The sequence below is a fragment of the Chelon labrosus genome (genome assembly GCF_963514085.1).
Source record: "Chelon labrosus genome assembly, chromosome: 11".
Lineage (NCBI taxonomy): Eukaryota > Metazoa > Chordata > Actinopteri > Mugiliformes > Mugilidae > Chelon > Chelon labrosus.
This window is the reverse complement of record NC_140344.1, coordinates 22,479,038-22,495,757: the sequence shown is the minus strand read 5'-3', so window position 1 is coordinate 22,495,757 and position 16,720 is coordinate 22,479,038. Positions and strand designations below refer to the sequence as shown.

Genomic DNA, 16,720 nt, shown 5'->3' with positions numbered 1-16,720 from the left:
ACACAGATCAGATTCAGAGTCCATAGGCTCCATCTGATCTGTAGAGGAAGATCGTGTGTCATTTAATATAAAAAGAGCATTCCTTTCTGTCCCAGTCCAGACCAACTTGTGGGTTTTAGTCCCACGGCTGACTCTGGAAAACAGATTCTCTGTCAAACTGAACAATCTGCTGCCTGTCTTTGAGCACAATAGGCACCTCCCAGGGATGAAAAGTATGTATCTCACAAGATTGCACTCCGCACACAGGGGCACTACAGTACAATGTAATGCCTTAGGGCTAAATCCTATACATTGAAAACCATTAGATTCTGAAAAGTCTTTTTGTTTTTTGTGCAGAAATGAAACAAGACTGATAAGGATCTGTTCAGCCAGTCCGTTTGTCTGTGTTTGCTTTGGGTCAGATTCATGGGAGGAGTGTGTGGTTCGATAAGGCCACTGGAGGGCACCAAAGCTGCACGCATTCAGAATCCATAAATTGGAAAATGCATCACTTTCTGGCTTACATTCGCTGTTGTGTATATAAGCCAAGAATCAACTTTGCAATTTGCACAACAAGTTTAATTACTCAACGTAAACGCCTTACCGTCCTCCACGTCGAAGGCGTAGGAGGAGAGTCGCAGCGTCGTGCTGCAGTATTCACACTTGAAGCAGCTGCGATGGAAGAACTTCCCCTCTGCGCTCAACCTCTCCATCACGTACACGCGCTTTCGGCAGAAGAAGCAAACGTCGCTGCCTCCGATGTTGACGGGGAACTCTTTTCTGAGGGAGCCCTGCGGGGTGGAAACAGAACTGAATCAGTCTTAGGTGAGAAGAAAAAAATTAAACGTTTGGGAGAGGAGAGGAGAGGAGGGGAGAAACTCATCGACCATTTAGTCATTTTCAGGCACAGATTTTACACCAGGCCACTACAGGTAGGTATTGAGGTTATTTGAAACCAGTGCCAAAATACAGCAAGTCAAGGGTTGTTAATCAACAGGAATGAGGATCTATAACGACAGGTAGTTGTTTGGCAAACACACACTCTGCTGCTGCAGCTAAAGGGATCCAAGTTAAACCGTGACACAGGAGTCATTTTATTGACCACGCACCATTACAGTGTTATAAAAAAAAAAAAAAAACACACTCTCCGGCAAGTAATTCTGCGATTTGTGCAGCCACATGCCTTCTACCCTACCGACAGCAGTGCTTACCAGATCCCTCTTTTCAGGTGCGTGTGGGGGCTTGGGATCTTCCTCGGACTGAAGCTGACTGGCTATCTGCACAGCCAATGAGCTAACTCCCCCTGTGTACATCCTTACATAGCGCTATCAATAGCATTAGGAGGGGAAAAAAAACAAAAAACAAAACAAAAGACAGGTGGACACGCGTTAGAAATGATGGATGAAAGAGAAAGAGCATGACAAGCAGAAAGAAGAAGAGTGTGCAAGAAAAGCAACGAAGGCTAAGGGGGATGATAATGTCTAAGAGGGACATTAGATAAGACGAAGCCATGTTTCCATGCTTGACCGAGCGTTTAGATGTATCCCAAACTAAACACAGATTAGAAAATCAAACCCAAAGCTAATATAATGACTTCTGCCTTCTTGGATATCAGAGTACGTGATATTAACTGTTCAATGACACTACAACAACATGCTTACCCACCTATGTAAAGCAGTCAAAAAAGTCACCACCTGGATTTAACTAAGCAAACAGGTACGAGCCTTCTATTGGATAATTACTGCATTGGCGATTATCTCTCAGCTGGCAACAAGTTATTTAACCCCAACTGATGCAATGAGTAGCTTCTCATTTCTTAAACAACCATGTCTAAAGACACATCCTGTGGTCAAGGAAAAGATGTTAGTCTGTTTGAGAAGGGTCAAATCATTGGCATGCATCAAGCAACTACTAAAATTGGGTTAAGAACTGTCCAACGGATTATTAAAAACTGGAAGGATAGTGGGGAACCATCGCATCAGGGTAAGAAGAGAGGCAGATGAAGTGATGCACCCATCATGCCTAGTGTCTACTGTACAAGCCTGTTGGGGCATCTGGGGTTGCTGTAGTTGCTCAGGTCTAGGTTCAGCAACATTATGTGGCCAAAGAATGAGGTCAGCTGACTACCTGGATATACTGAATGACAAGGTTATTCCATCAATGGATTTTTTTCTTCCCTGATGTTCACGGGCATATTCCAAGATGATAATGCCTGGATTCATGGGGTTCAAATTGTGAAAGAGTGGTTCAGGGAGCATGAGACATCATTTTCACACATGGATTGACCACCACAGAGTCCAGACCTTAACCCCATTGAGAATCTTTGGGATGTGCTGGAGAAGGCTTTGCTCAGTGGTCAGGCTCTCCCATCATCAATACAAGATCTTGGTGAAAAGCTAATGCAACACTGGATGGAAATAAATCTTGTGACATTCCAATGAAATTTTTTGGTGGCGACTTTTTTTTTTTTTGGCCAGGCAGCGTACCTTCAGTTTAAATCCAGATTTATCTACACCAGGATTAGATTTCAATCTATTAAACCTCCAAATACAGGCTTTTTCCCATCATTTACAGGGGATGAATTGAGGTCACATTACGTATGAGGCACATTTTAAGCCATGAATTACGGCGGATAGATTTGAACACATTCGCTGAGCTGCTAACTTGTATCTTGGCCAGAGCGGGAACTACACTTGTCAGCATGGGAATTAGACTAGATGACTTTTTTATTTTTTAGCCAAGCTGCTCTTCCAATCCAAAACAACTACTACACTGAAGGGAAATGAGAAAAATAACCGTGGGATTTATAGTTCAAACACGCTCCAGCTAAGAACACTTTGATATCTGTTCAAATGAAGTCACAGTCACAAGAAGCGATTACTCGCCCACATATTTACCACAGCAACCATGCTTAAAAACAAATAACACGGCTTTTAGAGTGAGACTCAGGTGAGTTTAAGTGGGGTTAAGCAACCTCTGCAACTAAGTGAGACGATGCAACTCCCTGATACAACTCCAGGTGCGGGTTTAGTGCTTCACCACACTACATTCCTTCAAGCGTGAAACGACTACCTGTCTCAAGGCGTCAGAGGCGGAAGGGGGAGAATCGGGGGGACTCTGAGCTCGGGCCAGGTGCCATTGTTCCATAAAAAAACGCGAGGGCTTTTTCTTAGGCTCCACAAAAAAGAGGGAAAAGGGAAGAGTTGTCAAAAGTACAGTAAATTAACACAAGTTAATGTCATGTGAACATCAACTAGTATACAAGTTTTTAAGACTTTACTCCATTTAATTATTAAACACAAATGCCCACGTGCAATCACTGGTTTAATTTAAAGTCCCCATGAAAGGGTTAGGGAAGTGCTTTTGGTCTTGATGAGGAGGGCCCCTAAAGGCTGGATGTAGACGGCGTAAACTACGTCAGTGCGAGCCATTTATACTTGTGCACTCATCGTTGCCAGTCGGATTAACACTCCGTTCTTTCAAGCATGAAACAACTACCTGTCTCAAGGTGTCAGAGGTGGAAGGGGGAGAATCGAGAGGGACTCTGGACATGAGAATTTCACAGAAGATGCGTCACACAAGTGCTTGTACCGCAGAATCTCCTCGGTTAAGCTCTCCTCCATGTGTTTCATCTTTATTGACCCAAAACAAACACGTCGAAAATTGTGGAGATGGGGTAGCAGCCGGAAATACTAAAGCAGAAATACGCTACTACCAGTGGGCCAATTACAGCTCTTGTGGTCCACCGTAACATTTCTGGGGAGGTGCACATGAGGCTATGGTTAAGGTTAGGGTCTGGGCTGTCGCCGAGGTATAAACTGTTCATTAGTGTGCCCTGGTTGGTCAGCTCCATTGGCCTGAGCAGGCCAGTGCCCATACGTGGTCGAGCTAAGAACCAAGAGCTGAAGCTTGCTTGTGAAGGGGGAGTCATGACATTAGTCTATGCCCCCTAGTGCAGGATGAGTCATCAACATTTTTAAACACAATAACAAGTATACAGCTTTCGTGTAATTGTAATTGATTGAGGAGACTGGCATATACTGTAGGTGCCATTTAGTGCACGAAAAAATAAAAATCTAATTTGATTTCATGAGGACTTTAATAATATGTTAATGAGTAAACACATGCATAGATTACTGTGTTGACTTCTTCCACAAAAAGCAGACCAAAAACCTGCATAAATATTTAAGCTGATAATCGGCTGAGGATTCACCTGCGTTCTGGCTGGCTTGCTCTCAAATTGAGAGGCAAGTTGCTCAGCCCTCTCCTGAATACTAAGCACATATAAGGGCATTTGGTCATCAGAGCCCAGAGGCCTTGCTGGCTCCTGCAGAGAAAAATTATTCAGTCACCAAGTATGCACCAAGACAAAAGTGTAGATTATACTCCGTCTTTAGAAACCAATAAAGATGTAATCTCCAGTTCAAAATGCTTGTCATTGTGGTAAAAAACCATAGATGGTCAGTTAACTATTGTTTTCAAAGTTCCAGCTGACGGCCTTTAATCTATGCAGTAAACTATGAAAGGGGCGCCCTGCAGTTAGTAGGTGCATCTAGCAAAGAATACACCGCAAAACAACAGGCTGCACTACGACCTGAGGTAAATAAACACAAACACAGTTTTTTTAAAAACCCACGTCGTGTTCTTAGTAGCTAGAAGTTTCAATGAGTGATTATTTCTCAACATGACAACGGGCGAGTCTCAGTCCACGGCACTTAAAAACCTAACCTTTCTGGTAGAATCAGGAGAGGACAGTGGTGAACCAGGACTCCCGGGAAGGCCTCGGGACAAGTGCCACTGCTCTAAAAAGAAACGGGACGGCTTTTTCTTAGGCTTCAGAGAGGAAGAGGAATGATTGAGAAGGAGAGGGATTAGATTTGAAAGAATGCGCCCTTGTATGTAAACACCACAATCCATGTACATGCAGGGCGTTCACCTTTGGCGGCTTGTTGGGTTTGCCCTTAAACCTGGAGATCAGGCGCTCGGCCCTCTCCTGTATGCCAGGTATGTGAATGGGCCCCGGATCAGTCAGCTGCAGAGGGTCCCACTCCTGCCAAAGGAGCTCTGTTGAGACTCGAAGGTGATTTGTGTGTGTGCCAAACGGTTGGCGCTTTTGACATCATGTGTCTTTATTTAGGGAAACGCATGCTTTGTTCTGTACTTGATCTCAGTTTACGGCTACTCCAACCATCGTGCCATTCAAATTTCCCAAACACAAATAACAGAAACGGCACCAACAGGCTTGACTTTATAGAAATGCAATCACTCGTTTACTCTACCCCGTGTGTCAGAGGTCTCTCGTAGTATTCAAGTTCCTCTTCCTCCGGGATTTTATGTATATGCTTGAAGGCAGAAATGAGCACACACATACTCAAATTAACAGTTTGGTTTGCATCAAGAACAAATACACCGCAACAAATTAACAAAAGGAGTTGAGCCTCATTTAGAGAAACGTGCAGAAAGTTGTTTGCAGGTCCCTGACAGTAAGTTAAAAGGAACCCAAGGTCCCCTGAGTTTAAATCTATTTACTAGCCGTTCCACCCCAACAACACACCCGTCAGCATGAAAACAAGTCGCTCTTCTGATAATGACACACACACTACCCGCCCACAGGAGAAGAAAACAAAACTGTGACCCCTCTAGGAAGTTCACTTGGGGAAATGCAGCGTTTTGTTTTCATTTACGCCCGCACACCATCACGACCAAATCTGAGGCACAGCACGGCAGACATAATTAAGGAGGCTAGTTGTGGAAAGGAGGGAAGGGTAAGGCGATACTAAATGGTTCTGCCGTGGATTTGTGGCAAGAGATGGACAGACACAAAGACACAGAGACAGCAGACTATTTGTCACCTCTGAGTGAAGAGAGAGCGAGGAAGTGGAGGAGGAGGAAGGGAGCAGAATTGTTTTCTTTGGGCAGCTCCGAGAGCCTGAGCTGGACAGTTGGTCTGCGCCACTTCTGGCCTTGAGAGATGAGGAGGGACAGGAACAGCAGATTCAGCAGAATGATGATGATGATGATGATTAAAATGTTGAACTATCGCTGAAAGTAAATATGACTCACAGTCCCAGTGCAATAAAATATTCCAATGCCTAAGAAGCTTCTAAAACTGAGATGAGAGGCTTTGAGTAAGTGAATCTATGCACACTCAACACAAACTTAGTAATCTATTTGGTTACTAAAATTAGTCGGCAAGTCCCGCTTAGGTTAGGTTTACTTACACTACAGCTGCTGTTAGGAATCACTGACACACACATTTCCATTCACACGCATCCCAAAAATAACAGACCAACCAAAATGGGTATATGGAAAAATAAGGCGTTTTATAAATATAGTCCTATAGCTGTAGGGGAACATTAACAAAATTAAGATTAAAGTCAACCGTAGAAACCATAGACTGTATAAAGATGGGCAGCGGAACTGCTCCTCAAAAGTGAAGCCAAGGCAAGTAGAGCTCCCCCTGGTGGCTGGGTGCAGTACAGGTCATAAGCTCCACCCCCTAAATGTTAGTGAACAGGATGTGGGCCAAATTAAAACACTAAAATACAAATTATTATTATTTTTTATTTTTTCAAGGATAGTTTCTCTCATTTTAGGGAGGTTCTGGTAAGTTTTGTTTTAGTTACTTATCTGACGCAATAGAAACAGGATGCGACCTCATGATAACTACTAGTTGCCATGCCAACCGCTAAGTAAAGCCAAGCGGTCTCGTAGGACCATGAGAGTAAAAGAAATGAATAAATAAGTACAGTGTACAATCCAACATTTCTTTGTAACTGGTGGAGGTAGAGCAGAGCGCAGTATTAATTAAACAAAAACGCGAGTGAGTCCAGAGGAAGTGCGATCGGGTCATCGGACCGCACTGCGCAAACTCTGCCTCCAAACTCCGAGTCGCGTGTATCCCCGGGAAAATAGTGTCAGATTGGTGAACGCAGGGAAGTGGGGACGTGCTGTCCATATTTATATACAGTCTATGGTAGAAACATTTACCTAAACTGCTAAGTAAAACATACTTAAAATCATGGAGAAGCTTATAAAAGCAGCTTTGTGTTATTTACTTTATGTAAAGAGGGCAAAATAAAAGAATTACTATTGAATACAAGAGGGACTAAAAAAATCTAATCACTTTGTGAAGAGAAGTACTTTGGATTAAAGATTATTTAAAGTATTTCCAATTGGCTTTCTGCTAATTTACACAGCAGCTTATAGCGCACTTGGAGGAAATTTAAAAAACAGCAGTGACTTAAATCCCTTTAAACGAGAGAGTTTAAATCAATGTCTCTGATGCAAATGTCTAATTTGGTCGCAAGACGAAAAAAAAGAAAAAGACAACTTTCAAAGCATCAGCAGAGAAAACTGGTTCTGGTAGTTCATGGTGCTGACTCTGCTGTTGACATGGGAAACCAGTAAAGCAGGGAACAAGCAGGCAGGCCAGCAGACTACAGCCGCTTTACTGCATTTGTCATTATGGTATCTACTTCCACAATGAAGCAAGAGGCATAGCAGGAACTTTGAACTGGAGCTGTGCAGTCACAAAACAGTACAGAAGGGGAAGGTTGACGTCACCCATAAGTGTACTACACCATTTATTATTATTTTGCAATATAAAGTCCATTTCACATCCCAGAAAGCTAATCAAAAATCTTTCACAGTTAGATGTAATGCTCATATCAGGCATATACACATAAAACACCTCAATAAAGTAATATTGACTGTCTGCCTACTGCTAACCAGGAACTCACTGATAAAGCTTGACAGGCCTCTTAACCAAATTGTAATAGGAGAAGTAATCTTATAAATAAGTCACAAAATTAGTAGTTTCTAGTCCAATCTTTGTTTGCATTCCTTTTTTCTTGTTTGTGCCTTCATTTGTGCACAAATTAAGCAAGTCAAATTGCCAGACAAAGAGTGTTTTCTACCATTTCTCTATGGAGCTGTGTCCAATTTGATCTTATGTCTGTGACACAGCTGACGATGGCTGTGAGTCATCTTAATATTTTGCTGGTTGATCTGCACTGAGCCAAACTGGTTCCCCAAAGCATGTGTTCCATAATAATTTCTGGCTTAGCGAGGAAACTTTCCCTCCCCTTTGCTTCCAGATTGGAAACCCACTCCATCTCCAGCCTTTAATGTGGACGAAGATGGACTTAATGGGATGTGAAAGGGTTAGAGGAGTTGGAGAACTACCAGGTTCAGCCTAACTAACCGTACCTTTTCCCCTCTGCTGGGCAGTGTCTGACACTTGATCATTTCTTTGTAGCGAAAGCTCAGCTGCTCTTGCTGCTGTGTGCGCCTCTGAACCGGGACAGGGGAAGCAAGGAGTACAGAGGATGACCAGGTCGTACTCTTCTCTCTCTCACACACAGACACAACAACCAAGCACGCACAAAGCTGCACAGCTATCCGAGTGAGAAGTTAAACAGTCACACAGTTTTATACTTGGGCGATAGAGTTAATTCCCCCAAACGGGTCAGCACAAACCAGCTTTCCCCCACAACGACACACTGAAGGGTCACACGGTTAGATGATCAGTCTAGCTGTTAGTCTCTAATGTCTCTACGGTTTACCTTTCTCCATGCCGGGACAGGTGCCAGGCGCACCGGCTCATTCACATGGGTTTGCAGCGGGGTAGAGGGCAAAAGGCGGTCCAGATTGGGCAGAGACTCTCCCTTTGTGGTCAGGTGAGGATGAGCAACAGCGAGAGTGGCCAATGAGATGGCCAGAAAAAAAAAAAAACAAACATGCAAGGCGACAACAGACAGAAGGAAGTGAATCACTGTATTGAGTCAGTGCAGTTGGAAAACACGTGTCCAGAAGCAATAAGGAAATGAGAGGGTGTCATGAGAAGATAATACGGAGGGAAGTTTGGCGGATCAATAGATGGAAAAAGAGGAAATGTATAACTGTATGCATAAGATATTTAGAGCCGAGACTTTATAAATGCTACTTTGATACTAACCTGTATTTTTTATAGACTTTTTCAAGACATTTCCCCCAAAAACCTAACCAGCAGAGACTTGTCCTTCTCTCCAACAGCAATACTGTCTAGTGTTTCAATTGCCCACTCCTCCCTCCCACGCCTCGGTTAGTCCTCAGCAAGCCAGAGCTCTGTGAACCAGTTCACCCGAGCCCTTCAAGTCCAGTCAGCACTGCGAGGCCGCCTACGTGACCCAGGAACAATACCCAGCCTGACCAGTATTAGCATTCTGGACCTCAGCTCATTAATACAGTGGCCTACAGCTCGTCCCTCACGAGACTCGAGGTCCTGTCACGCAGCATTTCTTTCATCTACAGAGTGGATTCATTGTAAGGGAAAAGAAAATAATCGGAGCGACGCAAACAGTCTCCATATCTGTTCCCCGTCGCTTCATATTCCACCACCCACGAGCTGTGATATTACATAATGACTCATGCCATTTTCCTCCGTACCTGTCTTTTGAGGCCTGTGGGCTGGGCCGGGGCGTTCTCCTCAAACTTGGCGAGCAGCTGGGTGGCCATGACCTTCACTTTGTTGTGGTTCCCCACGGCGGCCGAGTCCATCTTTCTCTCCGACAGGACGGAGGGAACAGACGGCTTGTCGTCGCGGCCGCTCCTGGATACCTCCTCCTGTGGGAAAGTAGTGAAAACTTCTAAAAAAAGAGATGTTTTCCTAGTTGCTATCAGTCCTCTGGGATTAATTAGCTCGTTCTGGTTGCATGCACTCCTCAAACAATAACCACAAGCCCCAAGATCTGAGATGACGCAGGAGCCACTCACATCTTCCGACTGGCTGGTTTTCCGTCGCTTCCCCAAACCGTCTACGTCCTTCTCCTTTTTGTCCTGTTAATGACATGTCGTGAGTTACTGTATCTCCAAGCACAGCGGTGGCATGATGAATCAGTGTTATTTTAGGTTTCAAGAAGCAGAACAATAAGCGCCATAAGGCAATTTTTAGAAACTGACCTTGGGGTTTCGTTTCCTGGAGATCGCTATGCTCTGACCCAGCTTGCTGAGGAAGGAGATGGGAGACTTGGTGCTGTTTATCAACGCAGCCTTCTCCTCTGGACTCAAGTTGTGGTTGTCTGAACAGGTATCCAGGAAAAAAAGGAGACTTAGAACCAAAGCCACGCTATGATTACAGAATGTAAAGCCCTCAATAAGCCAGACAGTGGAATACACAGCCCCACTGCATCACCACCTCTCACCTCCAGGTGGCACTGTGTCCTTAAACATCTCGTAAAACTGGCTGAGGTACATGACCATCGAGAGTTTGTCTGGCTCCACCACAGAGGACATCTCCTTGCCAGTCATGCACGGCGAGATGCCAAATTCCCTCTCGGCCACGTCAAAACCCAACTGGTTGTTCTTCTCCTGATCTCGCTCGTCCAGAGAGTCGAAGTCACTGAGGGCAAAAGGAAGAAGAAAAGGGAGGGGGGGTGAGGGAGAATGAGGTGGGAGAGGACAGGGGAAGTGAATGCGATGCCAAAGATAAGGAGCGGAAATTAATCTTAACGCTGGTAAATGTGTCAAATACAAAATTAGGCTTCGACTTTATGTTTTCTTATCTGCAAAATCTGATGCATACGGGCCTCGTATGAACATTTATTCATATTCACATTCGACTTTGGCTTTATGATGACTACGAACAAGGTTGTGTTCCACCATGTATTTGAAAATAGTAATATAGAGTCAATTTTATACCCTAAACATCCAAATAAAAGCTGAGTCTCCTTTTAGCGGTTTAAATAAAAAAAAAACAACACACATCTGCTATCTGCTAAATGTTCCACAATGATTTCCAGCAAGTTACTAACTTTGTCAAGCTTTTATTGGCATTTCTGGATGGAAACGACGCTATGATAATGACTAGGAGTAAAAATAGTCACGCTGCAAGCCAAGCTGAGAGCTGGAAAGAGGTGAGGTGAGCTGCAGAACAAGGTGTCTGTAGAATTTACCTTTTTTTTTTTTTTTTATAAAGACAATCAAATTATATATTTGTCAAAGCACCAACAACAAAAAAAGGAAACGTGTTTTCCAGCTTTGGATATATAGGAAGTAAACTGAGAGCGAGCATGCATTTCCATTAACACTAATGAAGAAGCATTTCTGCACAGCAGTCGTCTGCGCATGTTGTGGCGAGCATTACTGTAAATGTCATTATGCATCAGCTGAGAATACCATTAACTTTGCAGGTCAATACATCTAAACTGAGCAATGCCGTCCATTTACAAGCATTAACATTAGAACATCACAATGGGCCTAGAGTGGGACCTCTACTCAGTCCCACTCAACCATCCGTCTTGTACATGCGAACGCAGTTTTCCCCAAGGCACCTCCACTCATCCCTCTGCCTCCCCTCCTCCCTCCTATCATCCGGCCCATCAGCGGCAGCGGAGCGCGACTGCTCCGGTACTTGGTAAGGTCAGGCGGTACGTGGACGCTAATAGCGCATGATGTTAATTGCCGCGTCCTCTCCGCGGGGTAACAAACTACATTAGGCGCTGCGGATGGAGGCAGCGCTGTTTTTAAATGTGCGCGTGCGTGAGGCTAAAGAGAGCGTTTATACGTGTGCGCGGAGAGAGGGGATATGTGGGCGGCTCCCGCGAGGGACCCAAGGGGCCATTATGACTGGTAGCCGTCACCTCATTTGCAGTGATGTACGCTCGGAAACCGAGGTCCCAACCAGACAATAAACATCACTCGCAACCAACGAACACATAAACACTACAGCCCAGTCACTCTGAAGTTTAACCCTCTAACGCTCTAACCAGAGTTGGATATACTAGGAACAAACCTGCCATGTGTGTGAGTGTGGGTTCGACACGTACACTATATTACCAAAAGTATTCGCTCACCCATTCAAATGATCAGAATCAGGTGTTCTAATCACTTGGCCTGGCCCCAGGTGTATAAATTCAAGCACTCAGGCATGCAGACTGTGAAACAAGACATTTGTGAAAGAATGGGCCGCTCTCAGGAGCTCAGTGAATTCCAGCGTGGAACTGTCATAGGATGCCACTTGTGCAACAAATCCAGTCGTGAAATTTCCTCGCTCCTAAATATTCCACAGTCAACTGTCAGCTCTATTATAACAAAATGGAAGCGTTTGGGAAAAACAGCAACTCAGCCACGAAGTGGTAGGCCACGTAAAGTGACGGAGAGGGGTCAGCGGATGCTGAAGCGCATAGTGCAAAGAGGTCGCCGACTTTCTGCACAGTCAATTGCTACAGAGCTACAAACTTCATGTGACCTTCAGATTAGCCCAAGTACAGTACGCAGAGAGCTTCATGGAATGGGTTTCCATGGCCGAGCAGCTGCAGCCAAGCCACACATCACCAAGTGCAATGCAAGGCGTCGGATGCAATGGTGTAAAGCACGCCGCCACTGGCCTCTAGAGCAGTGGAGACGCGTTCTCTGGAGTGATGAATCACGCTTTACCATCTGGCAATCTGATGGACGAGTCTGGGTTTGGAGGTTGCCAGGAGAACGGTACATTTCAGATTGCATTGTGCCAACTGTGAAATTTGGTGGAGGAGGAATTATGGTATGGGGTTGTTTTTCAGGAGCTGGGCTTGGCCCCTTAGTTCCAGTGAAAGGAACATTGAATGCTTCAGGATACCAAAACATTTTGGACAATTCCATGCTCCCAACCTTGTGGGAACAGTTTGGAGCGGGCCCCTTCCTCTTCCAACATGACTGTGCACCAGTGCACAAAGCAAGGTCCATAAAGACGTGGATGACAGAGTCTGGTGTGGATGAACTTGACTGGCCTGCACAGAGTCCTGACCTGAACCCGATAGAACACCTTTGGGATGAATTAGAGCGGAGACTGAGAGCCAGGCCTTCTCGACCAACATCAGTGTGTGACCTCACCAATGCGCTTTTGGAAGAATGGTCAAAAATTCCTATAAACACTCTCCTCAACCTTGTGGACAGTCTTCCCAGAAGAGTTGAAGCTGTAATAGCTGCAAAAGGTGGACCGACATCATATTGAATTCTATGAGTTAGGAATGGAATGGCACTTCAGTTCATAGAATGAGTAAAGGCAGGTGAGCGAATACTTTTGGTAATATAGTGTATTTCTTTCAGATACTCACATTAGATCCGGTCTGTATCGGTGAATGAGGGCACACAGGGCCAGGCCGCTCTTCCAAGACATGGTAAGGTCAGCGACGTTAACATTCCTGTATCCCTCCGTCTGTCTCTGGCACCAGTTGAGCAGTTTACTGGATCGAGCTATGGATTCTTGCGTGTGGAAAAGAGAAAAAAATTAAAGGCTTGACATTTATTTAAAGGGCAGGTTGAAGAAAATCTGGGTTAAACATGGAAAGTAATATGAACAGTGTCTGGGCAGCATCACACGTCTAACGCTGGACAACTTCACGGCCTCGGTCGGGCAAGGCTGTACGGAAGATCGTAAAATTTAATCATCCACGGGCTCATAAGCCATGTTAGTACCAGTTTTGGCCAGCCGATGAAGAAGAAATATGAATTGTAAAAAAAAAAATATTATGATGTAAGAAGAAAAGGATGCAAATGAGGGGTTAGGAGAGGATGCAGCACTCGCAGGAAAAACCTCGAGACTGCTAGAAGGGGGGGTTTAATGTTGAAAACAGACAGGGAGCTCGAACGAAAGTATCACTGGCAGAGTTAGCACACGCAGCGTCCATCATCCATAACTGATTACATATTATGCTTTAATTAGGCTTCAAAACTGTTAATCCCTGGAAAGCAACACCATGCGTTTCGACTTTGTGTTACCTTGCAATTGCTTGTCAAGCAGGCAATTGTCTAGGGTGAAAATAGTTCATGGTGACATTTTAGCAACAGTGTTGGCAGCAAATCGTACACTGATCAGTCAGCACATCAGGTCATGATCTGTCTGCGCTACTGGAACAGAAAAAAGATACAAACCATTCCTGGCCAGTTTGGGTGTTGACGAGTTGATCACGTTCTCAATTTCGATGCGAATTTCCCTGCACTCCCCGGTGTCGAAGAGGTGCCGCACCTGCAACATCAAGATTGCTATTACATAGATAGAGGTACACACAAAAGTGGTTACAACCATAGAGAAAAGATACACAGATCAGGCACAACATCATGACCACCTTCGTAATATTGTGCAAGTCTCCCTTGTGCCTCCAAAACAGTTGTTACTCATCAGAGAATGGACATGGGCCTTCTGAGGGTGTCCTGTCATGTCTGGCAACAGGATGTTGTTGGTGGGGGCCTTGATACTTAATTTGCAATGGGGTGGGGGTACCTGGTCTGGTCTAGGTGGGTGCTACATGTCTAAGTAACATCCACACGAATGAATGCCAGGTCCAGAGGTTTCCCAGCAGAACATTGTATTGTCACAAGATGGTCAATGATATTTACTTCTCCTGTCAGTGGTGTTAATGTTGTGGCTGATCGGTGTACATATCATTTGGTTGAACTAAACCAAGCAAAAAAAAAAACATTTTGAACAACAACACTGCGTTACTCGTTGACGCTCATACTAACCTGGCTGGGCCTGAGGAAGTTAAGGCTAATGTTGGGGTAGCGCGTGGTGGGATCCACGCTGTAATGACTGAAGTTCTTACTGACGTTTTCTGGCGTGGTCTGAGGCAGAAGGCGGTAGATGCTCTCCCTAAAGCAGAGAGTTAAAAAATAATTAATGTCTTTCCATATACTGCACAGGGAAGAGTCTAATTGAAGGCAACTATAGCAAGAGACTAAAGCAATGCATCAATACATTACATTAACATTGTTATCAAAAGGGCACAGTGAGTCAGTGCTGAACTGTGGAGTCACATTCCATCCAGGCCTTACGAGAGCCTCTTATCCCATTAGTATAAGCAGAGATGGTTCTTGAAATCACATACAGGCCCATTTCCTAGTAAAGCACTTAGAGATAAAAGGGTGTGTTGGAGGAGGCAGAACATGCGTGAGTGTGGCTGCGCAAGTGTGTAGATGTGAGCAGAAGAACAAAGTGAGTCTTGGTGTGTTCGTTTCCACACCCTCACCTCTCAGCCAGCACCTCGAGAGGCGTTTTACCCTGAGCCCAGCTCTTCACCATCCAGCCTGAGTCCATGGCTGCCAGGAAACCTCGGGCGATGCCGGTACCCATGGGCCAGAAGGGCTGGAGACAACAGCAAACACAGCATTCAATAACCAAATATGGCCACAGGGCAGACATGTAAAAATAGAAATGTGCACAAGTTTAACGCAAGAACAAATTACCTCCAACAGGCTGTCGCCCACCAGCGCCACCAGCAGCTTGTGGCCATTGCGTTGCCGCACCATGGCGGCGTTCTCTGAGGCGTACATGCAGGTGAAGTCGAACATGGCGACGTCGGGCTGGCCGTAGTGGTTGATGGCAAAGTCCAGCGTGGGCAGCTGGTGGTTGGTGGAGAAATCCGCGGCCTCTTGCGCGTAAGACAGCAAAGCAGCCTGGTCTACGTTAGCTCTGGACAGGAGGAGCTCCGTGTCTGCATAGTCCTACAGGTGTAACAGAGCAGGTGAGATGGCAAGAGGCCTCAAACTAACCCTAACCAGAACGCAAGACCCATAAGAAGAAAGAAGAAGAAATCTCTGTGCATTAAGGAACCCTTAGTCAAGGCACAAGCACCTGCACTTGAATGAACTGTGCTGTTCACAAGTGCCTCTAACATGTAGCATCAAATCACTGCATGCTTTCAACGTGACATGTTTTCATAGAGGGTGGTGAGAGGTACATTCTTCCGTCTTCCAGCTCTCGTTGGAAGCGGTGCTGCGGTGGACGAGGGGAAGGGCAGGGCAGTGGAAGATATGAACGAGGGTTGTTTTCTGACTTGTGGTGCGGGCTCGAACTGCGCTGCCTGCCTGCCTGACTGACTGCCTGCCCAAACCCTCCACTCTTCCTCAATCCATTTCAAAGGGGTAGAGTTATTTTCATTGCTATAAAAGGACCTGTCGAGGATCTTGTACAAAAAGGGAACTTCCAGAAGTTTTTGTACCAGTAAATACATACTGTAATCTAAAACCCCCCCCGGCTTAGGAACTCAGGGTGTTTTCATTGTGAGCGATTGACATTAATGAGGTTTGGTATACACTAAGACCTGCGCGTACTTGCACGGGGACTGCTTGTGCCCACCGAAAATATGGAGAATTATTGTGTCTATGAAAGAGAGCTGAAATTCCCGCAAGGGGATGTCCTGTCTGCAAAAACACTAATTTCAGACACATCTAAGGCATTTAAACCCCAAAAGTCTAAATGCCACACCTTCAGCTGTGTCTGCCCGTGAAGACAGACGTGTAAAAAGGTCTTTCCTGTTTCCTGTGGAAAGTGGCCAAGGAAAGGAAACTACCGTATATAGTGAGAACACAAAAACTCAGTGAGTGCTTGAGTTGGCAGTTTGCTCCCGAAAAACTTTTGGCTTGGTTAGACCATTAGGCCAATACTGGGCAAAATCACAGAGGGAACAAGGCAAGAAAAGAAAAGAAAAATGAGGAGACAAACTATTGATCTTGCCGGTCTGTGCATGCATACAGCCTTTATGTCTAGTACAGAGAGGGTAGATTCAACAGTAACACACTGAGCTCTGAGCCGTAATCACTCACATGCAGAATGACTCCTTTCTCCAGCAGGCTCTGTTTTTTGGCAGTCATCACAAAGTAATGCGTGTCATCCTTGTAGTAGACAATGTTTTCCAGGTCAATGCCTAAAAAGACCAACAGAGATATGTATGGTTACATACTAAACACAATCTTTTTCTTGCAGTCGTTTCAGAGCGAACGC

At 45.0% G+C, this 16,720-nt stretch overlaps 1 protein-coding gene across 6 annotated transcripts in view; it reads right to left on the bottom strand.

Moving 5' to 3' along the window:
• The window catches only part of mical3a (microtubule associated monooxygenase, calponin and LIM domain containing 3a), an 86,104-nt gene that overhangs the window by 25,552 nt on the left and 43,832 nt on the right, over positions 1–16,720 (bottom strand). For 5 of the 6 annotated variants that reach the window (XM_084555312.1, XM_084555311.1, XM_084555313.1 and 2 more), the window contains exons 7-17: positions 16,543–16,643; positions 15,184–15,441; positions 14,967–15,082; positions 14,464–14,590; positions 13,873–13,966; positions 13,056–13,203; positions 10,164–10,360; positions 9,922–10,040; positions 9,736–9,798; positions 9,409–9,585; positions 584–770 (exon numbers count right to left, since the gene is read on the bottom strand). In XM_084555312.1, coding sequence (XP_084411438.1) covers positions 584–770; positions 9,409–9,585; positions 9,736–9,798; positions 9,922–10,040; positions 10,164–10,360; positions 13,056–13,203; positions 13,873–13,966; positions 14,464–14,590; positions 14,967–15,082; positions 15,184–15,441; positions 16,543–16,643 — 1,587 coding nt within the window. Of the gene's footprint in view, positions 1–583; positions 771–1,190; positions 1,305–3,051; positions 3,154–4,192; positions 4,307–4,707; positions 4,813–4,915; positions 5,030–5,258; positions 5,322–5,831; positions 5,943–8,190; positions 8,275–8,546; positions 8,649–9,408; positions 9,586–9,735; positions 9,799–9,921; positions 10,041–10,163; positions 10,361–13,055; positions 13,204–13,872; positions 13,967–14,463; positions 14,591–14,966; positions 15,083–15,183; positions 15,442–16,542; positions 16,644–16,720 lie in introns of all 6 variants that reach the window. The other variant, XM_084555316.1, reaches the window with a different exon arrangement.